At 56.7% G+C, this 24202-nt stretch overlaps 1 protein-coding gene across 4 annotated transcripts; it reads left to right on the top strand.

Moving 5' to 3' along the window:
* The first annotated feature begins 7990 nt into the window (after positions 1 to 7990).
* MYL10 (myosin light chain 10) lies at positions 7991 to 23983 on the top strand. 4 transcript variants are annotated; one of them, XM_074390339.1, is made up of 8 exons: positions 7991 to 8240; positions 13693 to 13785; positions 13955 to 14054; positions 14904 to 14979; positions 15725 to 15829; positions 20858 to 20936; positions 23605 to 23653; positions 23742 to 23983. In XM_074390339.1, the coding sequence occupies exons 4-8, from the start codon at positions 14916 to 14918 to the stop codon at positions 23838 to 23840; spliced, it is 396 nt and encodes a 131-aa protein (XP_074246440.1). In that variant the 5' UTR covers positions 7991 to 8240; positions 13693 to 13785; positions 13955 to 14054; positions 14904 to 14915; the 3' UTR covers positions 23841 to 23983. The 4 variants fall into 4 exon arrangements, with proteins under 4 accessions (XP_074246440.1, XP_003934194.1, XP_074246441.1 ...); XM_003934145.3 differs by having other exon boundaries at positions 8163 to 8240; positions 13693 to 13789; positions 13957 to 14054; positions 23742 to 23964; XM_074390340.1 differs by lacking the exons at positions 7991 to 8240; positions 13955 to 14054 and adding an exon at positions 13288 to 13333 and having other exon boundaries at positions 23742 to 23964.
* Positions 23984 to 24202: the final 219 nt, after the last annotated feature.

Genomic DNA, 24202 nt, shown 5'->3' with positions numbered 1-24202 from the left:
CCCACCTTGGCCCAGAAGTGTTGGATTAAAGGCGACAATATGAGGGTTGCTGTGGAATATTTTTCAGGAGGGCTCTTACTGGCCATGACCCTCCTTGCTGTGGGTGCCACAATCTGTGGAGGCTGGTGGAAAGTCCAGCTCAGCGATCTCCCTTGGAGGGTGATCGAGGTCAGGCTTAGGGGATGGGTAAAATGGGGGGCGAGCGTTAACAAATGGCTCACCTTTTCTGGGCGCTGTGGCTTACACCTGTAATCCCAGCACTTTGGGAGATCAAAGCAGGTGGATCACAAGATCAGGAGTTCGAGACCTGCCTGGCCAACATACTGAAACCCTGTCTCTACTAAAAATACAAAAATTAGCCAGTTATGGTGGCAGGTGCCTGTAATCCCAGCCACTCAGGAGGCTGAGGCAGGAGAATCACTTGAACCTGGGAGGCGGAGTTTGCAGTGAGCCGAGACCATGCCATTGCACTCCAGCCTGGGTGACAGAGTTAGACTCCATCTCAAAAAATAATGAATAAAAAAAGAAATAAAAATTAAATAAACAAATGTCTCGCTTTGCCCTCCCTGCTTCTGGCGGACGCTGCCTGGGGTGTAAGCTGCTGGGTGCTGGGTGAGGGGCTAATCCTTCAGCCGGGACAACAGGAGGTAACTTGTCATAATCACGGTCCGTCCCGGTGCTGCCGGCTCAGCTCTCGGAGGAGGGTGCGCGCAGTCTCCAAGCAGCAGAAAGCCCACATTAGCACAGCAAATTGGGCCCCTTTGGCAACCTCCAGGCCCCTGGGAGGGTCCCGAGCCTGGGCACGCCTGCCTGAGCCACTGTCTGCTGCAGGGGTGCCCGGAGCCTCGGGGAGGCCCCACCTCCACTTCCAGGTTACTCAGCTCCCAGGCACCCCTTGGGGAATGGGGTGGGTGGAATCGCGGCTGGAAGGGCCGTGGTGCACCTCGAGCGGCCCCTCACGGCCTCAGTTTCCTCAGCTGTCCAGCGGGGCAAAGTCAGCCTGGCTCTTGGAGGGAAAGATAAGGAAAACAGGCAACCACCAGGGCCCCGCTCATCCTCTCTCTCTCCTCCTCCTCCTCCATGCAGGCCCCAGGGATTCCTCCCACCTCATCATTCTCTTCTGCTCTGAGCTCTGGCAAAAATGCCACAGGGGCAGGAGAAGGCGTGGACCTGAGCCCCTACACCCCCTCCCCCGGCCACACTTGCAGAGGGCAGGGACTGACAGGGCAGAGGGATGAAAGGGCTGGAGCTGGCAGGAGGTTGGCGAAGCAGCTGGCTTAGGAGACTCAGCCCTCCTGCTGCGAGCCTCAGCTGCTTTTTCTTTTCTTTTTCCTTTTCTTTTCTTCCCTTTTCTTTCTGTCTTCTCTCTCTCTCTCTCTCTCTCTCTCTCTCGCTCTTTCTCTCTCTCCTCTCCCCCCCCCCCTTTCTTTCTTTCTTTCGAGACAGTCTCACTGTCACCCAGGCTGGAGGGCAATGGCGTGATCTCCGCTCACTGCAACCTCCACCTCCTGGGTTCAAGTGATTCTCCTCCCTCAGCCTCTTGAGAAGCTGAGACTATGGGTGCGTGACACCACACCTGGCTAATTTTTGTATTTTTAGTAGAGACGGGGTTTCACCATATTGTCCAGGCTCCTCTCAAACTCCCGGCCTCAGGTGATCTGCCTACCTCCCCAAATTCTGGGATTACCGGCGTGAGCCACCAGGCCAGCCTGGGAGCCTCCGTTTCTACAGCTGTCAACGGCGAGTGAGGCAGGAGGAGGCCGTGTAAGCCCCTCCGTCTTCCAGGACTTGGGTCAAGGGCTCAAGGCAGGGTATGATGCAGGGACACACAGACCCAGAGAGGTGATGCCCTGGTCCAGGCTGAGTCACAGGGAGCCGGCATTGGTTGGAGGAGGGCCCAGCCTCCTCTCAAGGTTGTTCTCGGCAGCAAAAGGGGGCTTGACCTCTCTTCCCTTCTCAGGCCCCTTTCCAAAAGCAGGCCTTCCTGGCTGTGGCCGGACAGCCACCACCTGTCATGCTGTGCCACCCCCCGCTGAGTTTCCTGGATTTCCTGGGCTCATGTAGTTGGCTGTGGGACAGAGGCTCCCCTCCTGAATTAGCCAGGGTTCCCTAGAGGGCAGAAGTAATAGGACAGAAGTATATATGAAAGGGAGTTTATTAAGGAGAACTGACTCACAGGATCGCAAGGTGCGGTCCCACGATAGGCTGTCTGCTAGGGAAGCTAGCTGGGCGCGGTGGCTCACGCCTGTAATCCCAGCACTTTGGGAGGCTGAGGCAGGAGGATACTTGAACTCCTGACCTCCGTGATCCTCCCACCTTGGTCTCCCAAAGTGCTTGGATTACAGGTGTGAGCCGCCGCGCCTGGCCATCCCCGGCTATTTTTACAGCAGGATGCTGTGACCACAGGACCTTTGAATGGGATGCCTCTCCTGAGCGTCTGTGTTCACAGGAGAAAAGTATATGGGGAAAAGTGAAAGTCACGTCTCACATGGAGGCAGACAAGAGAAAAACCCGTGCAGGGAAACTCCCCTTCGTAAAATCAGAGATCTGATGGTTTCATAAAGGGGAGTTTCCCTGCACACTCACTACATGAGAACGGCATGGGAAGGGCCCGCCCCCATGATTCAATGACTTCCCACCCTGTCCCTCCCATGACACGTGGGGAATTATGGGAGCTACAATTCCAGATCAGATTTGGGGGTGGGGGGGGGACACAGTCTCATAGACTCCAAGTTCACCAGCCTGCTGAGCCACAGCTATGAAACAGGCGAGAGGCATTCCAGGAGACATTCTTCTTAGTTTAAAGGTTTCCTTGTCTTTTCTAAATGGCCTCCAATTGGGAGAAGGCTCCAGATGGGACAGGAGCTGAGGAGGTGGGGACACCAGGGAAAAGACAGCCCACGCCCTCTAACTGTCCTCAAAATCTCAGACCTCCCACCTGGTCATGAGAGAGTTGATGACACGAGAGCCTGTTTCCTCTGGGTTCAGAGGAACAAAGAGGAGGCAGGTCTTGAGTCAGGGCGTGTCTGAAATGCTACGTGTGGGCTGTTCTGGCCTGAGCCAGCCTCTGGTTCCCGGTCGGCTCTAGCCGGTCAGGAGTCTCGGCGGCTGCAGGAGCTCAGGGGCTGTATGCACCCCCAATCTGGACGCATTTGCTCAATACGTGGCAGAGATGGAGAAAGGAGCTATGGATGGAGGACGGGCAAATGGTACTCTGTGGCTTTGGGTGTTTCCTGTGGACCCCGCCTACTGTCTGTTTTGGGGCCACAGGGTCTGAGGAAAGCCGTGGTCCAGGGCTGTGACATTTGAGATGGGAAGAGAGATCATCCAAGGAGTCATGCTGCCCTGGCCAGCCAGTAAGGGCAGGCCGAGAGGGCGTCTCTCCTCCACCAAAGACACAGAAGCCGCAGCACAGGAAGCACGTTCTGAAAGCCCAAGAGGGGCATCTCTTGGCTCAGTGTCTTGTCGCGAGCAGCACGTCCTCTGCCGATAACCAGACAGGATTGGTAGCCGCAATCTATTAGCCCCAGGCAGGTAACAAACTTGCCAAGTGAAACTGACTCCACGGGACAGGTGGAGAAGCTGAGGATTCTGGGAAATTCAGCGATGTGGGGTGGGGTCACATTAGCGAGTGGTCCAGCAGGACTTGAACCCACTTTCATCTGATTGCAAATTCACGCTCTCATCTTCCCATGGGTCCCAGAGCTCTGAGGAGTAGGCGGTGGCTGTGCAGCCTGTCTCCCAGCAGATCACATTTAAATCTCACTGGGATGGTTCTTATTTGTTGTTTTATAAAGAATTACTCAAAGCACAGAGCATGGTGACTCACGCCTGTAATCCCAGTACTTCGGGAGGCCAAGACGAGTAGATCACTTGAGGTCAAGACTTCAATACCAGCCTGGCCAACATGGTGAAACCCCATCTCTACTAAAAATACAAAAAGTAGCTAGGCGTGGTGATGGGCATTGTAATCCCAGCCACTTGAGAGGCTAAGGCAGAAGAATTGCTTGAACCTGGGAGGTGGAGGTTGCAGTGAGCTGAAATTGCACCACTGCACTCCAGCCCAGGCAACAGAGAGAGACTGTCTTTAAAAAAGTGAAAAAAAAAAAAAAAAAAAAAAAACTGGCTGGGCACAGTGGCTCATGCCTGTAATCCCAGCACTTTGGAAGGCCGAGGCGGGTGGATCACGAGGTCAAGAGATCGAGACCATCCTGGTCAACATGGTGAAACCCCGTCTCTACTAAACATACAAAAAATCCCAGCTACTCAGGAGGCTGAGGCAGGAGAATTGCCTGAACCCAGGAGGCGGAGGTTGCGGTGAGCCGAGATCGCGCCATTGGACTCCAGCCCGGGTAACAAGAGCGAAACTCCGTCTCAAAAAAAAAAAAAGAAAAGAAAAAAAAAAACTCGCTGAGTCGTCCAGCCTTCATCTTCTGTGCTGGAAGCTTCCTTCCCTTGAACATCAGACTCCAAGTTCATCAGCTTTTGAACTCTTGAACATCACCAGTGGTTTGCCAGGGGCTCTGGAGCCTTTGGCCACAGACTGAAGCCTGCTCTGCTAGCTTCCTTTTTTTTTTTTTTTTGAGACACAGTCTTATTCTGTTACCCAGGTTGGAGCGCAGTGGTGCGATCTCTACTCACGGCAACCTCCGCCTCTTGTCAGGCGATTCTCCTGTCTCAGCCTCCCGAGCAGCTGGGACTATAGGCACACACCACCACGCACTGCTAAATTTTGTACTTTCAGTAGAGATGGCGTTTCACCATGTTGGCCAGGCTGGTCTCGAACTCTTGACCTCAGTGATCCTCCCACCTCGGCCTCCCAAAGTGCTGGGATTACAGGCTTGAGCCGGCTCACCCGGCCGAGAGGTCTTCTAAAGCAGGCTGGAGACTGGGATGGGGAGGAGTAGGGGAACATGTGATATGGCCCAAGGCATGGAGGAAGGAGATTTCGGGAAGCATTTGAAGAACAGCCGAGGTCAGGGTGGTGGCTGGCCAGGGAAGGGGTCCAGGCTGTGGGGCTTGGGGACCGGGACAGCCTGCTGACCCTGAGGAGTTAGAGGTAAGGGGTTAGGGGTGAGGGCTGACAGAGGAGGACATCGCCCCAGCTTGTTTCAGTATTGTCTGGGGAACAGCTGTCCCCTTGCCAGGCAGCTGGGCTCGTTCCAAGCTCCCTTCCTGGCTCGGACACTCCCAGGACCTTGGTTACCTCTAAAAACCAAGGGCTGGGTTTTCCCTGACTCAACCCTAGGCAGACTTGGCGTTTCTGATCCAGAGGCGACTTGCTCTCCAGAGTCCCCTGGTTGGGAGCAGAGACCCCTCAGAATGTCTCTGACCCCAAGAACTGCCCCTGGCCCTGTGGTCCATTGAGTCAGTGTGACCCAACCATGAGGACTGACTCACTGCAGCCTCTCGTGGGTGAGGGGACTGCAGCTTGGAGAGGCTGTGAGTTCTGTCAAGGACCCATCTACACGGAGGGCGAAGCAGGCTCTGCCCTCCGAACCCCAGGCCAATGACCCCAAAGCCCGCCTCCTTCCCATGGCACTAGGCTGCCCGATGGCAGCTTGAAGGGGTCCCGGCTGCTGGCACCATTTCTCAGATGGGGAAAACTGAGGGTCCCACAGTGGGTATGGAACTCATGGCTCCCCCTTCTCAGGGCCTCCCCAGGAACAAGCGTCTGCCCACCATCTCACCCGGGGTTCTCACCCCCCTACCAGATTTCCCACCGGCTCCTCCTGCCTCCGGTCCTACGAAGGAAGAGGCCAGGGAAGGAAATCCACTGAGACTAACTTGTAAGCCCGGTGTGACTCACCAGCTTCTCTTCCCCTCCTCCGGGCAGGCCGGGCGGCTCTCTGCTTGCTCAGGCCTGCCCCCCCCCCCCCCCCCGCTCCCACCTTCGGGAGCTCCTGCCTTGGTCCTGGGCGTGCTTCCCAGAGGCAAGATCCCTCACTTGCCGAGGCCTCGGGGCGGCAGGAGGCAGGAGTAATAGGTTGGAATAGCATCGTCTCTACCTCCCCCCGCCCCCCGCAAGCCCAGATGCAGGAGGCCCCCAGAGCCAGGCTCACGGGCAGGGCATAAAAGCCTGCCCCGTGGCCACTGTCCTGCGGCCTGAGCCCGGAAAGAGGCAGGCACCTGTCGCTGCCACACTGCCCGCTTTCTGCAGCAGCTCCAGACTCCCAACCCCAGAGCTGGGTGCTCCTTCCCCGGCCTGCTGAACGCAACTGTGAACACACCTATGGAACCAGGACACCGGGAGAGGAGCCCTGTCAGGGGAAACTGAGGCACACAGTTTCCTTGCTGCAGAAAGTGGGCTGTGCAATATTATGGCAGGACCTGGCGCCAGCTCTGGGAGGAGGACTCAGTCACAGGAGCTCAGGGACATCGGAGTCAGCTATAGTCAGGATGACCGGGAGGGGAGCAGGAGGAGGGGATAGTTTGGATGAGCAGAACCTTTTGGAAGCTCCCTTCTGGAAACACTAGAAGGAGGGGCTCTTGGCCAGGTGCGGTGGCTCACGACTGTCATCCCAGCACTTTGGGAGATGGATCAGGAGGTCAGGAGTTCGAGACCAGCCTGGCCAACATGGTGAAACCCCTTCTCTACTAAAAATACAAAAATTAGCTGAGCATGGTGGTGCGCACCTGTAGATCCAGCTACTTGGGAGGCTGAGGCAAGAGAATCACTTGAACCCGGGAGGAGGGTGTTGCAGTGAGCCAAGATCGTGCCACTGCACTCCAACCTGGTAACAGAGCGAAACTCTGTCTCAGAAAGAAAGAAAGAAAGAAAGAAAGAGAGGAGCTCTTGTCTTGGCCCCACCTCTCTATTTTTTTTAGTTTTAGAAATGGGACCTTGATCTGTTGTCCAGGCTGGAGCGCAATGGTGCAATCATAGCTCATTGCAGCCTCAACCTCCTGGGCTCAACTGATCCTCCCACCTCAGCCTCCGAAGTAGCTGGGTCTACAGGCGTGTGTCACTGATAGGAAGGTGCGGGCGGGAAAGTGCTGGGAGGAGAAAGACGAGCTCCCTGATGAGGGCTCCACCCTTGGCCTGTGCTCACAGACCTGGGTGAGGACAGTCACTCCTGTTTTCAAGCCCGAATGTTGTATTTTCCAAGACCACCCTGGCCCACTACAGCCCCCATCCTGTGCCTATAAAAACCCTGAGACCCGCTGGGCGTGGTGGCTCACGCCTGTAATCCCAGCATTTTGGGAGGCCGAGGCGGGCCAAACACGAGGTCGAGAGATGGAGACCATCTTGGCCAACATGGTGAAATCCTGTCTCTGCTAAAACTACAAAAATTAGCTGGGTGTGGTGGCATGTGCCTGTAGCCCCATCTACTCGGGAGGCTGAGGCAGGAGAATCGCTTGAACCCGGGAGGAGGAGGTTGCCGTGAGCCAAGATCTCACCACTGCACTCCAGCCTGGAGACAGAGGAATACTTCATCTCAAAAAATAAATAAATAAATAAATAAATAAAAATAAAAAACCCTGCGACCCTAGCGGGCGCACACACACACAGGTGGCTGGATGTCAGGAGGAGCGAAGGAGCACACCGACCGGCCCCGGCAGACGCTAGCATGCCATCGACTGGCAGAATAATGCAGAAGACCTGGGGAATTTGGCAGGGGTGGGGAGGTGGCAGACGGAGGAGAGTCTGGCCCCTGAGCACCTTGACTCCAGGGCAAAATCACCTTCCCACTCCTTACCCGTTCCGGCTCCCCGTCATCTGCTGAGAGCTACTTCTACCACTCGACAAAACCTGGCACTCATTCTCCAAGCCCACGTTTGATCCATTTACAGGACACCAAGGCAACAACCCCGAGACACAGAAAGCCCTTTGTCTTTGCGCTAAGGTGGAGGCTGTAACGGAGCAGATTAACACAAGCCACCTACAGACGGCGAAACTGAAAGAGCATCCTGTAACGCACGCCCACTGGGGCTGCGGGAGCTGTGAGCGTCCACCCCTGGACAGTGCCATGGGGTCGGAGCCCCACCACCTGCCCACCAGCACGTTCCTCTAGAGGTTTAAGCACTGGGGCACGGAGGAAGCCAGCCACATCCCCATCGCATGCCCTTCAAGGGGGATAAGGGAACTTTTTCCATTTCACCACTATGCCTGGCTAACTTTTAAATTTAAAAATTTTTTTCTGTAGAGACAGGATTTCACCATGTTGCCTAGGCTGGTCTTGAACTCCTGGCCTCAAGCAATCCTCCTTCCTCAGCCTCCCAAAATGCTGGGGTTACAGGTGTGAGCCACTGTGCCTGGCCTCTGGCCCCACTTTTTTTTTTTTTTTTTTTTGGAGACGAAGTTTTGCTCTTGTTACCTAGGCTGGAATGCAGTGGTGCAATCTCAGCTTACCACAACCTCTACCTTTCGGGTTCAAGCGATTCTCCTGCCTCAGCCTCCTGAGTAGCTGGCATTACAGGCATGCACCATCACGCCCGGCTAATTTTGTGTTTTTAGTAGAGATGGGGTTTCTCCATGTTGCTCAGGCTGGTCTCAAACTCCTGACCTCAGGTGATCTGCCTGCCTTGGCCTCCAAAGTACTGGGATTACAGGCATGAGCCACCAACACCTGGCCATGGCTGCACTTCTTACCTGACTTGGCTGAGTGACTTAACCCATGTGTGCCTCAGTTTCCTCATCTGGAAAATGGGGTATGGATTGAATGTGAGGACACGTGTTTCAGGACACGGCCTGACCTTCTGTGTTGGGTATTAGCTGCTCTTCTTATTATTATGCCATTCCCTTCCCCCAGGGCAGGGGATCAGCTGTACTCTGGCCTGAAGGCCTGAGACCAGCTCAAGGGACAGTTAAGCTCTCCAGCCTCTAGGGACCCGTGGGCTCACTGCCTGAACCCAGCACTGCCGGCCCTGGCAGCTGATCAGATGTGGCGGCGCCCAGATGGACAGTGGCAGCCTCTAAGTCCGAGCCGGGGCTGCTGGGCTACGCTCGACACAGGAGGGGCTCTCCAGGCAGATGCAGGCTCTGTCTGGCAGATATCCTAGAGGATTCTTGGGCTGGGCCAAGCCTGGTGGCTGTGTGTGTGCAAGGCCAGGGTGGAATGGAGGTCTCCTTTTTCAGTTCTTCCTCATCAGAGTCATCTCCGTTTTTCTTTTTTTTTTTTTTAAGAGACAACATCTCACTCTGTCACCCAGGCTGGAGTGCAGTGGCACAATCATAGATGACTGCAGCCTCAAACTCCCAAACTCAAGCAATCCTCCTGCCTCAGCCTCCTGAGGAACCACAAGGGCACGCCGCCATGCTCGGCTACTTTATTTTTTGTAGAGATGGGGGTCTCACTGTGTTGCTCAGGCTGATCTCGAACTCCTGGCCTCAAGCGATCCTCCTGCCTCGGCCTCCAAAATCTCTGGGGTGACAAATGTGAGCCACTGTGCCCGCCCCATTTTTGTTTTATTTGTCTCTTTGCTTTCTCTGTTCATTGAGCATTTCAATACCCTGAGGGGTCCCCCAGCCTGGGAGTGAGCAATGGGGGCCATGATAATAGGTATATTGGTAGAAGGGACCCCTGAGGGCCAGGTTGGTGCAGAAACCCTCTCCATAAGCAGACCAGTGGGGTGTCACACCCTCCGATGAGTTTCTGAGCCTCCTGGAGGGTGATGGCCCCACCCAGAGTCCCACGACTGCAGAGGTCCGGCCACGCTGCAGTCTGAGTGGGTCCCAGCCATCACGGGTGGCCCCACCCTATAGAACACTCCCTGACGGCTCCAGGCCAAGTCTTCCCACTGGGGTTGCCGGCCTCGACTCACTCTATGTCCTTGGCCAAATGCCCCTTCCTGGGCCTTGGTCCCTTGGCGCTAGAGAAAACAGTTGCCCAGGGCTCTCGGAGATCTGGAGGCTTAGGCAGTCCCTGCGTCCGTGGTTTTTGCCCACGGATACCCCCCAGCCACACCCACTCTGAATGGCCCAAGGCAGGTGCCTGGCAAGGAGGCCCCCATTCTGTCCTGAATCACCTTGCTCACTGGGCCTGGTGTATGCCAGGGGCCCTGGGAGGACCACTATTTAAGGGCCATCCTCGAGCTGTCCCCAGGCCAGCTGCAGCTCCAGGGAGCTCTCCAGACCATGGTAGGCTGGGGTTGTTCCGCCTCCGCCACAGCCACCTTCCCCCTGCCTCCACCTCCTCCCCCGGGGAGCTCAGACCTGTGGCTGTTGCTTTGGCTTCAGCTCTGCAGGCCTCTCCCGCCCACCCCCGACCCCGCCCCTGAACCTGACCTCATTCCACAACTTTCTTTCTTTTTTTTTTTTTTTTGAGACAGAGTCTCTCTCTGTCGCCCAGGCTGGAGTGCAGTGGTGCCATCCTGGCTCACTACAACCTCCACCTTCCGGGTTCAAGCGATTCTCCTGCGTCAGCCTCCTGAGTAACTGGGACTACAGGCTTGTGCCACCACGCACGGCTGATTTTTGTATTTTTAGTAGAGACAGGGTTTCACCATGTTGTCCAGGTTGGTCTCGAACTCCTGACCTCAAGTGATCTGCCCACCTTGTCCTCTCAAAGTGCTGGGATTACAGGCGTGAGCTACCGCACCAGGTCTCATTCCTCAACCCAGAGCTCATCCTGTGACCTTGACTCTGGTTGTGATCTTGACCTTCACCTCCTGCCTCTCACTCACCTTCCTGACCTTGGTCTGATGTTGTCCCTGGTCTGACCTGCTCTTCCCTCTTGATGTCATGTCTGGACCCACCCGGGAGTCCTCTCCACGTGGGTCCTGATTTGAGTCTGCTTTCCTGGACTCGGTGGGAGCTGCTGGGGAACGAGGAAGGGGAGGGTGGAGAGAGATGGGGTGGCCGGGACCTGAGGGCTTCACAGAAGCAGTGGCTCTGAGGCCATGGGCCCCTGGGAGGGTAGGGGGTCCGTGTTCCCGACAGCGTGACACCTCTGGAGGTCTGAGGTTCCCCTGCTCATCCTTGCCTTCCTTGCCTGCGGGCCTCTTTCAATGTGGGGCTTGCCTGGAGCTCCTGCCCCTGGGGACTCCCTGCAGGGTCTCAATCTGGCTGTCCCTTTGTGCCTGCGTCTCACCTGCCTCATTAGTGAGTCCCTCTCAGCCCGGAGCTCTGACTGGTCTGTCAATCTCCGATTGTCACCTCCTGACTGCCTGAGGGCCTAGGGGTTTCTCCGACCTCTCAACGCCTGTCCCCTCCTCCGCGTCCTGATTCAGCTCTGGGTCCCCAGGACTGGGCACGGGGCCTGCTCGGAGGTCCGCAGGAGTCTAACATATGTCCGGATGCTTTGATGGAGACGTGCTCTTGGTTTTATAAATGGGGAAACAGGCTCAGCGATTACAAGTGAATTTCTTTTTCTTTTCTTTTCTTTTTTCTTCTTTTTTTTTTTTTAAGAGATGAGGTTTCACTATGTTGGCCAGGCTGGTCTCGAATTCCTGACCTTGTGATCCGCCCGCCTCGGCCTCCCGAAGTGCTGGGATTACAGGCACGAGCCATCACGCCCGGGCTTTTCTTTCCTTGCCTTTTCTTTTTGAGACAGTGTGTCTCTGTGTTGCCCAGGGTGGAGTGCAGGGGCCCGATCTCGGCTCACTGCAACCTCCACCTCCTGAGTTCAAGCAATTTTACTGCCTCAGTCTCCCCAGTAGCTGGGATTACAGGCATGTATCACCAGGCCCAGCTAATTTTTGTATTTTTAGTAAAGATGGGGTTTCACCATGTTGGCCAGGCTGGTCTCGAACTTCTGACCTCAAAAGATCCACCCAGCTTGTCCTCCCAAAGTGCTGGGATTACAGGCAGGAGCCACCGCGCCTGGCCGACAAGTGAATTTCTTAACTTCACAGAGGCTGGGAGCAGCCAAGCCAGGCTTTGAACTCAGCTCCAGGCGGCCCACTCCTTCCCTGAGATGTTCCTTTCAGGGGAATTTTATTTTTCAGGGGCCCGTTCTCAAAAGGAATTTCCAAGACAGCGGGGCTGCAAAGACCCTCAGGTTTAGGACTCTTCTTTTGCAGTAGAGAAAATGATCTCTCCCTCCCTTGGGGAGCTCTGGGGCACCCTAGGGCGGTGGTGTGACCATGGGGGTCATGGGGGGCAGGGACTGAGGATGCCGAGGCCACGGCCCGCCAGGTCTGCCAGAGAAAGGGCAGAGCCTCCCACAGACGGAAGTGATCATTTTTTATTAATCGGAGGAAATGTATATGTAATTATGTGAGATGAACTCTGCGGGGAAGTTCTTTTCTTTATGGTGTCTGAAAGGGTTTATAAATATTACAGAGGTTTTACAGCATCATAACGTCCCGGCCGCCCTGGCAGCCCCCTTTCAAAGGATTAGCAGAGACAAAGCACCCAGTAAAAGCTAATTATAAGTCAGCCGGCGCTCCGCCTGCCCCCTCCGCCCCGCCCTCGACACCGTGGGCTCCTGGGCTGGGGGGGGGACTGCAGTGGGCTGGGGGCAGGGGAGACCACACAGGCATTGGGGGAGGGGAGCAGGGAATGAGGGGAGTCCTTTGCTCCAGCGAGGGCGGGTAGACAGGGGCTTGGCAGGGGAGGGTGGTGCAGGCTGTGATGGAGGCAGGAGCTGGCGGTGGGAGCCTGTCTGTGCATCCCGTCCACCTCCCCCTGCGAAGTCCAGCAATTCTTTCCCCACAACAAGAGCCCGTTCTGGGGCTCACAGGTCCCTGGGGGCTTTAAGGAATGGCTGCCGAGGGACGGTCCCCTTAGGGGTCTCGGGGACCTGGGGCTTTCAGCAAATGCCCAAGGGTGGACTTCCAGGCACCCCAACATCACAGAGGCAGGAAGGCCGGCTGGAGACCATCTAACTACTCCATGTGGGTGGTCTCCAGCTTTGCCTGCTTCGTGGGTTGGCCCCGAGTTCTGGGCCGCTGTTTCCAAGCACTGGTTGATCCCCACTTTGAGGCAGGTTCAGGATGGGGACGGGAGGAACCAGAGATGGGACAAACTGGCTTTATCCCACTTAGTCGGGGAGACAGACGCAGAGATACGTCAGGATAGTGTGATGTGTGCTGTGGGGGTGACAGGCTACGATGGAGCCACGTATGGAGCCGTGTGGGAGGGGAGAGTGGCCTGGGGTCAGGGAAGGCTTCTCAGAGGAGGTGACAGCAGAGCTGCAGGATGGGAAGGAGTCTCCAGATGGATTCTCCAGGGGGGGGGGGGCATTCCAGGCAGGGAATTCCAGCAGAGCAACGCATTCCAGGCAGGGTCAAACGCAGGCAGGGAGGGAGGCTGCTTTGGGGCAGAGTAGAGGGCCCGGGTGAGAGGGAGGAGAGGCTCTGCAAGGGGCCAAGAGCCAGATCCAGCATTGGGGCGAAGAGCTCACTTGTTCTGAGAACACGAAGAAGGTTTTCAGCAGCTGGCGACAAGGTCAGATTCCAGCTGTCGTGGAGGATGCCGGGTGGAGACGGGGAGGCTGAAGGAAAAGAGGCCCCCCTCTGCTCGGCTGTGCGGGTGCTGGCCGCCCACCTTCCTGCGCCCGGGGGACAGGGCCAGGAAGCAGCTGTCCAGCTCGGCGGGGGTGCGCCCCACGCAGGCTTCTTGCCACGGGCTGGGAAAACGTCCTGATTACCGCACGGCTTCAGGGGCAGCCTTGTCTGTCTGCTGTGGGCACTGGCGAGGGCAGAGCAGGGTCATTCCGGACTGTGATGCCCTGGGAGGTGAGGCAGGGAGTGGGGGCTGACCCCCGAGGCAGGGGCCGCTGCAAGGCTTCGTCTGGTACCTTGCAGGCACCGAGAAGAGCTCGGAAAAGAGCAGAAGGCACTGCCAGCTCCAACGTCTTCTCCATGTTCGATCAGTCCCAGATCCAGGAGTTTAAAGAGGTGGGTGTGCTGCCCCACAGGGCAGTTGCGAAGATTCATGGAATGCATGCCAGTTGCTCAAGGAGCTGGGCGGAGGCTCGGTCCTCAGTCTTGCGGGGCTGAAGATTTTACATATATATATATATATATATATATATATATATATATATATATATATATATTTTGACAGAGTTTCACTGTCACCCAGGCTGGAGTGCAATGGCGTGATCTTGGCTCCCTGCAACCTCCACCTCGTGGGTTCAAGCAATTCTCCTACCTCAGCCTCCCAAGTAGCTGGGATTACAGGTGCCCGCCACCACGCCCCGCTAATTTTTTGTATTTTTAGTAGAGACGGGGTTTCACTATTTTGGCCAGGCTGGTGTCAAACTCCTGACCGTAGGTGGTCCACCGCCTCGGCCTCCCAAAGTGCCAGGATTACAGGTGTGAGCAACCGTGCCTGGCCCATTATTATATCTTTAAACAATTTTTTTTTTTTTTTTTTTTTTTTTTTTTAGAGACAGGGTCTGGTTCTGTCACCCAGGCTGGAGTGAAGTATTGCAGTCATAGCTCACTGCAGCTTCCAATTCCTGGGCTCAAGCGATCCTCCCACCTCAGCCTCCCGAGTAGCTGGAACTACAGGCGTACATCACCATGCCTGGCTAATTTTTTAATGTTTTGTAGAGATGGGGTCTCACTATGCTGCCTAGGCTGGTCTTAAACTCCTGGCCTCAAGCAATCCTCCTGCCTCAGCCTCCTAAAGTTCTGGGATTGCCAGCATGAGCCACTATGCCTAGCCAATGCCACCATTTTTTGAGGCCACCTCGGCCACGGCCACGGCCCAGAGCCTGAGTGTGTGACCTGTTGCCCTCGGGCAGCCTTTTCCTCTCTCTATACCTGAGCCTGTGCTTGCTGTGTGACCTCGGGCAAGGCTTTTCTCTCTCCGAGCCTCAGTTTCCCTTCTATAAACCAGGATTGCTGTGAGCCTGAAATGAGGGGTTAGGGATGGAGCCCATCCCATGTGGGCTGCCAGAGGGACCTGGCCTGAGCTCTTGGGCAGCAGTTGGCAGGAGGACAGCCTTTGAGGGAGGTGGCCAGGCTTGGAAGGGTGGGTTGCCACTTACCGCCCGTGTCTCTGCCAGGCTTTCACCATCATGGACCAGAACCGCGACGGCTTCATTGACAAAGAAGACTTAAGGGACACCTTTGCCGCACTGGGTGGGTGAACCAGCAGCCAGGGAGCTTGAGGCCACACCGTCTGGAGAAAGCGGGTGGCAGCAGGGGCCATCAGGGCAGTGCCCTCAGTGAGGGTGCGGGGCTCCTGTGCCGGGGAGCCCAGGGGCAAGGCGGACGCTGCCCGCAAAGTCAGGGGATCTTCCTGGGGGTTGGAGAAAGAGTCCAGGGAAGGAGAGGACACTCCAGGGACAGGAGCAGCAGCCTGGGCCTGGTGTAGGGGGCCCTGGGTGTAGGGAGGGGCCAGGAGAGCAGGGGAGAAGCTGAGTCGGGGGAAAGACTCAGAGAGGTTTCTGGCCCCTTTAAGGATCCAGGGAAGAGCCTGAAGTTACCCACGGGGCATGTAGATGGTGGAATGGACGTAACCAAGCCCCGAGTGCCTGGGAATCTGAGTGTCCCCTGGAACCACGGGGAATCCCGGCATCCAGACATCCACTGACCCCTCCTGGGGCACGCTGTGCACCTCAGCTGCACCTTCTTGGGCCTCAGTTTTCTCACCTGTAAAATGGGGATGAGAGTGACTTGCCCCCCTTCCCACGAGGCTGGGGGCAGCCGGAAGCTGACTGTGGCCCAAATGCCTCCCCAAAGAGCCCCGCAGCAAGGCAGCAGGGCCTGAGGGCTGAGTCGGGGGCAGGTGGGGCAGCCGAGCGGGGAGGCTCTGTGGAACCCTCCGAGGTCCAAGCTCTGTTCTCTCACATCCTCCCGGGCGCCCCCATCTCGTCTCCTCCAGGCCGCATCAATGTCAAGAATGAGGAACTGGAGGCCATGGTGAAGGAGGCCCCCGGGCCCATCAACTTCACGGTGTTCCTGACCATGTTTGGGGAGAAGCTGAAGGGTGAGCCTGGCTTCTGGGGGGCCAGGGGGGTGACGGGGAATGCAGGTGGATGGGTGTGGGAGGCGGGGCCGTCACACACACACAGTCCACAGGTGGGAACGTGATGTGACCCCAGATACCAGACCCCGGTGCACATAACTTCGAGATCCCTGCCTCAGTTTCCCTCTCTTCACTGCAGACTGGGGTAACTGTAAAGACCCCTGCCTTGGCCGGGCATGGTGGCTCATGCCTGTAATCCCAGCACTTCGGGAGGCTGAGGCGGGAGGTTTGCTTGAGTTCGGGAGTTTGAGACTAGCCTGGGTGATAGAATGTAACTTTATGTCTACTAACACGAAAATTAGCCAGGCGTGGTGGTGGGCACCTGTAACCCCAGCTACTCAGGAGGCTGAGGCCAGAGAATTGCTTGAACCCAGGAGGTGGAGACTGCAGTGAGCTGAGATGGTGCCACTGTACTCCAGCCTGGGTGACAGAGCAAGACATCATCTCAAAAAAAAAAAAAAAAAGAAAGAAAGAAAGAAAGAAAGGTGGGGGCCAGCCCTGGCAGTGGCTGCCCTGGGTGGTAAGCACTGTCAGCCCCCCAACCTCAAGGCCGCCCCTGCCAGGCCCCCTCCCTTGCTAGGCTTAGGGTCAGGCCCTGGCTTCCCATTGACTCCTAGGCTGACCTTGCACAGATTTATCTGCTTTCTGTCCTCAGTTTTTTGGTCTGTAAAATGGGTTTATAATAGTTTCCTGAACCCACTGTAACAAATTCTCTGAAACCAGGTGTCTCATAAACAGCAGATATGTATTCACTCACAGTCCTGGAGTCTAGATGTCCAAAATCTGGCAGAGGATTGGGGTAGAATCCATTCTTTGCCTCTTCCAGCCCCTGGGCGCATATCTCTCCCACCTCCGCCTCATAGTCAGCGGCCCCATCCTCTTCTGTCTAACCTCCCTCCACCTGCCTCTTCATTTTGTTTTGTTTTTGAGACAGAGTCTCACTGTGTTGCCCAGGCTGAAGTGCAGTGGCTCAATCTCAGCTCACGGCAACCTCCGCCTCCCAGGTTCAAGCGATTCTTGTGCCTCAGCCTCCCCAGAAGCTGAGATTACAGGCGCACGCCCACCACGCCCGGCTAATTTTTTTGTATTTTTAGTAGAGACAGGGTTTCACCATGTTGGCCAGGCTGGTCTCGAACTCCTGACCTCAAGTGATCCACCCACATCGGCCTCTCAAAGTGCTGAGATTACAGGCGTGAGCCACTGGGCCCGGCCCTACCTGCCTTTTAGAAGGATGTTTGCCATTGGATTTAGGTCCTACCTGGATAATCCGAGATGGTCTCTGCATCTCAAGATGCTTAACTTCCGTCCGCAAAGTCCCTTTTTCCAAATAAGGTGACATTTGCAGGCTCTGGTGGACATATCTGCTTAGGAGCCACCGTTCAGTCCACGACGGGGTGATCCTACCTGACATCACAGGTTTGATGGGGTGAAAAATCAGTGTTTTCATGGGTCGCGGCCTGCTGGGGGGTAGAGCAGCCTCCCCGCCCTGAGTTCTGGCTGATCTAGAGCTAGAAGGAAGGCAGCCATCAGCCTGCGTGCAAGAGGCAAGGAAGCCCAGGGCAGGGGAGGACAGGCTCATCTGGAGCAGGCCTTGAACTTGGGGCTGTCTAGCCGAATCAGGAGTGTCACTGGGCCCACCTCCAGGGGCAGCTGGTCAGGACCTATTTCCAGGACCCTGGCTGCCTCCTGGAAAAGCTCAGAAGCCCAGGAGGCCGGGACAGAAGAATGCTCTGTGGGAAAGATATTCGTGACTCCAGCCAGTGACTTCAAAGGAAGCAGACAGGCTGATTCTTTTATCCAGAGGAACGTCACTGAAGACGTGTTCAAGGCCAGCGGGCGGGCCTGGGGAAGTGGCTTCTGGTTAGAGAGATCTCCAGGAGTGCTGGGGGAAGAGGAGGGGACTCTGTCAGCTCACAATGGGCCCCAAACCTGCTTCACAGATGGGAAGATTGAGACTAAGAGCTCATGTCGGTCCATGGCTGAGCCGAAGCTGTGACCCAGGACCTGGAGTGAGCCGCAGGGAGGCAGCTTTTTCTCATTTTTGAAGGGGGTGCTGGGACTGGGGCTCCGGCTCAGCCTGTCGTGCAGATGTTGCCAGACCTCGTGAGAGGCGGGTGGGAGGGGACAGGAGCTGGGAGGGCAGGGGGCTGGGACGGGCGCCACCTCACCCTGCTAATTGGGAAGAGGAGACTGTCGTGAGATTCCCAGCGATGATGGGGGGAAGTGGACAATCTGTAGCAGATTTTATGAGGTTCGCAGTCCCAGGAACAGTGGCCCTCTCTGGGGAGGAGGGAAGGGAGGACTGCCAGCCACGGCGACAAGGAGTGGCGGGGCTGTGCTGGGTGCCTGAGAGCCTGAGCTAAGTCCACGTGCATGGTCCGCAGGGGGACAGGCGGGAGCCAGCCACAAACCTGTCCCAGCAGTGAGGCCTCTTCAAAGACGAGGGGAATTTTCAACTAATCGGTGAAACCTGGGAGACTGGCCTCAGAGGCAAACCCCATATGGGTGCCCCACGTGATGCTCTGGGCACTCAACCCTCACCAGCCTGGAGATACCCCCCAACCCCTGCTGGCTTGGTCAGGCCGTATGGGCCTGGAATGTCCCCGCTGTGCCTTGGGCTGAGCCTGTCTGCTGGGCACACCAGCTCCCTGCCACCCTGCCCAGAGGCAGTCCATGGCTCTGTCCTCTAGGAGCTCCCAGGCCAGTGAGGCCAGTGTGTGCCAGGCTTTTTCACTCTGGGCCAGTTTCAGAGATGCCCGGAGACTCAAATACTGCCCAGTCCCAGTCCCAGGTAGTTTCTAGTCTGATGGGGGAGGCCCAGACGGCCCTGACCCAGTCTGATGGGAAAGGCACAGATGGCCTTGATCTGGTCTGATGGGGAAGGAGCAGATGGCTCTGACCCAGTCTAATGGCGGAGGAATAGATGAGGTTCTGATCTGATCTGATGCGAGAAGTATAGACATCCCTGACCCAGTCTGATGGGAAAGGCACAGATGGCCCTGATCAAGTCTGATGGGAGAGGAACAGATGAGGCTCTGATCTAATCTGAGGGGGAAGGCACAGATGGCCCTGATGCAGTCTGATGGGGGAAGGCACAGATGGCCCTGACCCAGTCGGATGGAGGAGGCACAGATGACCCTCACCCAGTCTGATGGGGGAGGCACAGGCGATCCTGACCTAGCGTGATGCTGGAGGCACATCAGACTTAGTCTAATGGGGGAGGCACATGACCCTGCCGGACCCAATCTGACTGGCAGGAGCACAGGGTGGCAGAAGGAGCAGGGGACTCTGGAGTCCGAAGGTGGGTTTAAATCCTCCCTTCTCTTATTAGGGGGCCCTCAGGCAAGTACTAAAACCTCTCCAAGCCTGTTTTCTCTGTGATAAACTAAGGCATCCATGTCTACTCATCGGTGCTCTCAGAGCTCCAGCGGGTAACATCTTAAAGCTGCAGGCCTGGAGCTGCAGATGTGTTTGCAGCCCTGGTCGATACATGTGTTGGACCGGCCCGAGCATTGAAAGTCAACACCAAGACAAAAGTATGCCACATTGCAGGGTCTTTATTGCCGGCGGCCACAGAGGACTCGCGTCTCCCCAACCCGTGGCCCCGAAAGGAGGGTGTCAAGACCTTTTATACCCATAAAACCACCTCGGGAGTGAGGGTGGGGGCAGGGGTGGGGGTGAGGGGCTTCAGATGTTCTGAGGGCTAGTGGATTCTGTAAATCACCTCCTGGGCGGAGATGAGGGTGAGGGGCTCCGGACACTCCGAGGGCCAGGGGACTTTTGACATTCTGATTGTTACTTAAGTGGTTCACAAAAGTCAAGATTAGCATTTGTTTACACATTGTCTGGGTAGGGTGGAAATTACAATCCTTAATTGGTTATTACAAGTCGCAGGGGCCAAGGTGGCCTGGGTTTGGACGGCTTGCCTGTCACGTTTGCGTTACAGAGAGCAGTTTCAGTAGAAAGCCGAGGTATGGCTGAGGTGTGCAGGTTTACGGGGCTTTTACCATGTCACACATGTTGGTCAGAACCTTACCGTGAATGGTGTGTGACCTTAGCTGCTCCTGTGAGGTGGGTGGCACGCACCGTCCCTGTCCCCATTTCACCAATGACTCAGGTGAGCACCGAGGAAAGGAAGGGAGCACGCCCGTGTCCAAAGTGAACAAGGGGGGACACGGTGACAGAGGGGAAAAGGGCACCGGGCGAGGGTGGCCAGGTCACCTGTTGTCCCTCACGCAGCCTGTTCCTCTCTCTGGGCCTCAGTTTCCCATGGGTGCAGCGCGAGGGCTGCACGTTCAATGCTATTATGGGTATCCGATTCGCGTCTTCGCATGGCATCTCTCCCCATGGCTGTGCTGTGAACGTGATAAAAGCGGAGTATCTCTGGCTGCCCTTCTGCCTCCCCAAATCCCCGCCCTTGGCCCGCTGGCCCACCTGCCCCACTTCTGGCTGGGCCAATCTCACAGACTCCGATGCCACTGCCCAAGCCCCAGCCTTTTGGCACCCACATACAGAACTCTTTTTCCTCTGCCCACGGCCTCTTGGGCATGGCTTGGGTAGTGCACGAGCCCCAGAGTCATGTCCCCCACTCGGACCACTGGCCACGCAGTAGCCTCGGCTGTGAGACTTTGGACAAGTCGCTTAACTTCTCTGGGTCTCAGCTTGCTCATGTGTAAAATAGGGAAGGGTTAAACATAAAGTTTTTAAACGCTCAGGGTCTCCATGTACAGTTGCACAGGCTGTTCACAAAGGTATATATGCGGAACCCTTGTCTACAGTTACAGTGACTTGTTTCCCTCTCTGCTCTTGCTTCAAGTGAGCTCTGCCCTCTCTGTGCAGTGAAAGCTGGGGAAGAAGTTCCCCGGAGCTGTGCCTCTGTGCGGGGCCACGAGACTTGCCCCCAGCCCCAGCCCCTGCCCAGCTCGGTGCCTGTCTCTGTGGGGCCCTCTCCATCTACCTCTCTCCCTGCCCTGTGTGTGCTGCTTACAGGCACGGACCCAGAGGAGACCATTCTCCACGCCTTCAAAGTGTTCGACACTGAAGGGAAAGGCTTCGTCAAGGCCGATGTGTAAGTTTCTCCTGACTTCCTTCGGTTTTTTGCTCCCTGCAGACGCTCCGGGGGTAAGCCAGCTCTGGGCTGGGGTCAGGGTGGGTGGCCGCCCAGTCTCCCCTCCCAGAATCCAGGAGTTGGGAGGCTGCTGCCTGGCCCGGTGATATCACTTGATGTCTCTTCCCCTCCTGAGCCCTGGTGTCCCCATCTCTATGTGTGCGTGCAAGTAGAAATGGATAAGGAATGGGTCAGGCCGGCCGCGGTGGCTCACGCCTGTAGTCCCAGCACTTTGGGAGACCGAGGCGGGCAGATCACTTGCGACCAGGAGTTTGAGACCAGCCTGGTCAACATGGTGACCCCTGTCTTTACTGAAAAAAAAAAAAAAAAAAAAAAAAAAAAATTGCCGGGCATGGTGGTGGGCGCCTGTAATCCCAGCTACTCTGGTGGCCGAGGCAGGAGAATCACGCGAGCCTGGGAGGTGGAGGTTGCAGTGAGCTGAGGTTGTAGTGAGCCGAGATCACGCTGTTGCACTCCAGCCTGGGCGACAGAGCAAAATTCTGTCTCCAATAAAAAAAAACAAGTGTTGGGTCACTCGGAGAGAGTTTCCTAGTGAGGTGGGTGTGGGGGCAAAGGCAGGCCTTGAAGGATGGCCATGGGTTGCCCAGGCTAGGGCGGGAACAGCATTCTAGATGTGGGAATGGAGGGATCAGAGGGCCAGGGCTTGGCGTGTGCATGTTGGTTCGGAGTTGGCTGCAGCTTGAGGGTGCGGGTGGGGGTGGGTGGGGGAGACTCAGCGCGGAGTGGCAGGCGGGGCTTGCCTGCTCACACCCCAGCCCCTGGACCCTGCATGGGAGAGCTCAAGAAGGAGTTAGGCAAGGACACCATGGAGGCCAGCCTGGAGGAGGAGAGGAGAGGGCTGCAGCTCCCAGGAGGGTCATGGCCGTCGAGACGGAGTGGGGTGGACAGATAAGCAAAGAGCCAGAGGCCAGCGCCGGTAGGATCCGGGTTCTGGGAAGAGGACTGAGCCAGATCGTAGCCAGCACCGCCTCGGGCAAGAGGGCAGTGAGGGCTGGGGAAGGTGACCAGCTCCCTTGGAATGCATGAAGGGGACGTGGCTGCAGGCAGCTGTCCGGCAGGTACCAGGCTGCGATCGTGACAGAAGGAGTGCCCCACTCAGTGACAACATGGGAGCAGAGAGCCAAGGATTGCAGGCAGGGCTGGGCGGGGGAGTGGCAGCCTGCCCTGGACCCTGGCTTCAGGGCAGACCTCTGAGCTGGGCCTGGGCGGTCCCTTCAGAACCTCGCTGGACCTGGAGGTGGCCTGGGGCAGGTGAGATTCCTCCCCCCGGCGCGGGCTTCCTGATCAGTTACTGTGATGCTGCGGCCTTCGGGTTTTGAGGCTAGCTTTGCCAGTTTTGAGATTCTCACATATGGAGGTGGAGGGGAGAGGGCAGGCGGGGCAGGGGTGGAGGTGGAGAGGGTCTGCCCGTCTCACACTTTCTCACCTCCAGAGCCATGAGTCACATACTCCCCTGGGGTGGGGAGGGGACGCAGAGGGCCGCTCCAAGTCACAATGCTCTCCTCCTCCCCTCCCTCGGGGTCTGCAACTCCTGCCTCCTTTCTGGCGCCCCTGGAGTGACCCCGAACCCTCCCTCCCCTGTCAACCGCCTTCACTCTCACCAGTGCAAGGACAAGGCTGGGAAGGACCCTTTGGGGACCCAATTTGGGAACTGAAGGCACTGCCTTGGGACGGACTGTGGCTGCAGGCCAGACAGGCCACGGCGGAGGCTCTGGTTGAAACAGTCTGTGAGAAGTCCCCAGCTTGGAGAGCTGGAAACTGTGACTGTCCCACAGAAACATAAATAATGGAAAATGTGCCCTGGTCCTCAGCGAGACCCGCCGCAGCCGGTGCCAGAGGACGCTCTGGGCGGAGGAGGCCTTGCTCAGCCGTCGGGTCCCATTCCTGCCCACTGAGCCCCCTCAGGAACGCTGCACAGCCCTCCAAGTTTGAGGGGCCACCAGTCCCTTGCAGGCTCAAGAGGACACAGACCTGGCCAGGCCGTCCTGTGCCCTTAGCCAAGCACGAGCGTCTCGTCGTCTCTAAAACACTGTCTGACGTCAGTGAACATCACAGGCTGGAAAAAACAGTGTGTCCAGAATCAGGCAGAAGAGGGTCTGGGCGGCGGACCTGAGCCGTCTCCCCTCAATGATGCAGAGCTTGGTGACAGTGCATGACGGGAAATCAGAGTAGCCCTCATGTTGGGGTCCCCAGGTCATTCCATTAGGTCCCCACCTGATGCTGGGAGGAAAGCCCACTTCACAGAGCAGGAAACTGAAGTTCAGAGTGGTCCCCAGGTCATTCTATCTGGTCCCCACTAGATGCTAGGAGGAAAGCCCACTTCACAGAGGAAGAAACCGAGGTTCAGAGTGGCCCCTTTGTTGGGGTCCCCAGGTCATTCCTTTTGGTCCCTACCTGATGCTGGCAAGAAAGCCTGCTTCATGGAGGAGAAAACGGAAGTTCAGAGGCTACTTGGCCATCAGAGGGGCTGACAAGACCAGCCCCAGGGTGACATCCTCCTGGGCCAGGACACTCCCTGCCCCCGCTTGCCCCTCATCACCCCTGGGGTCTGCATGTCCAAGCTGGGTATCCCTTACCCTGAACATGACTGTGTCTCCCCCTTGTACAGCATCAAAGAAAAACTTATGACCCAGGCAGACCGCTTCAGTGAGGAAGAGGTAAATGCGGGCTTTGGGTGGGCACGGCAGATGCCCCGCTCCTGCTCTCACCTGGCCCGCTGCAGGCTGACTCTCTGCTCCTTCCCAGATCAAGCAGATGTTTGCAGCGTTTCCCCCAGATGTGTGCGGTAACCTGGACTACAGGAACCTGTGTTACATCATCACTCACGGGGAGGGGAAGGACTAAAGAATGGCAGGTCTCCCCGACATTCGGGGGCAGCAAACTGTCGGGGGAGGGGTGACAGAGCGCCTGCAGCCAGAGGGGGCGGGGAAAAGGCTTCCCTCGTCCTATGATCGGGGACAAAGCAAGAATAAATAATGCTAACGAGGTCTGCCTTTGTGCGGTACATGCTCCAGTGACGGAGAGAATGAAACATTCCTGTCTTGTTGCTTTTTCCGAAACTTTTGTTTCCCTGGCTCTGCTCAAATGTTCCTGAGAAGCTGGTGATTAGAGCTAATTGACAGTTTTAAGATCCCAGCTAAGCCACAGGATATTGCCTTCATGTATGGAGCTTTTATTAAGCACCTAGTGCGTGCCAGAGACTGCTG

Source organism: Saimiri boliviensis, chromosome 20 (genome assembly GCF_048565385.1).
Source record: "Saimiri boliviensis isolate mSaiBol1 chromosome 20, mSaiBol1.pri, whole genome shotgun sequence".
Taxonomy (NCBI): domain Eukaryota; kingdom Metazoa; phylum Chordata; class Mammalia; order Primates; family Cebidae; genus Saimiri; species Saimiri boliviensis.
This window is presented reverse-complemented; position numbering and strand designations above follow the sequence as displayed.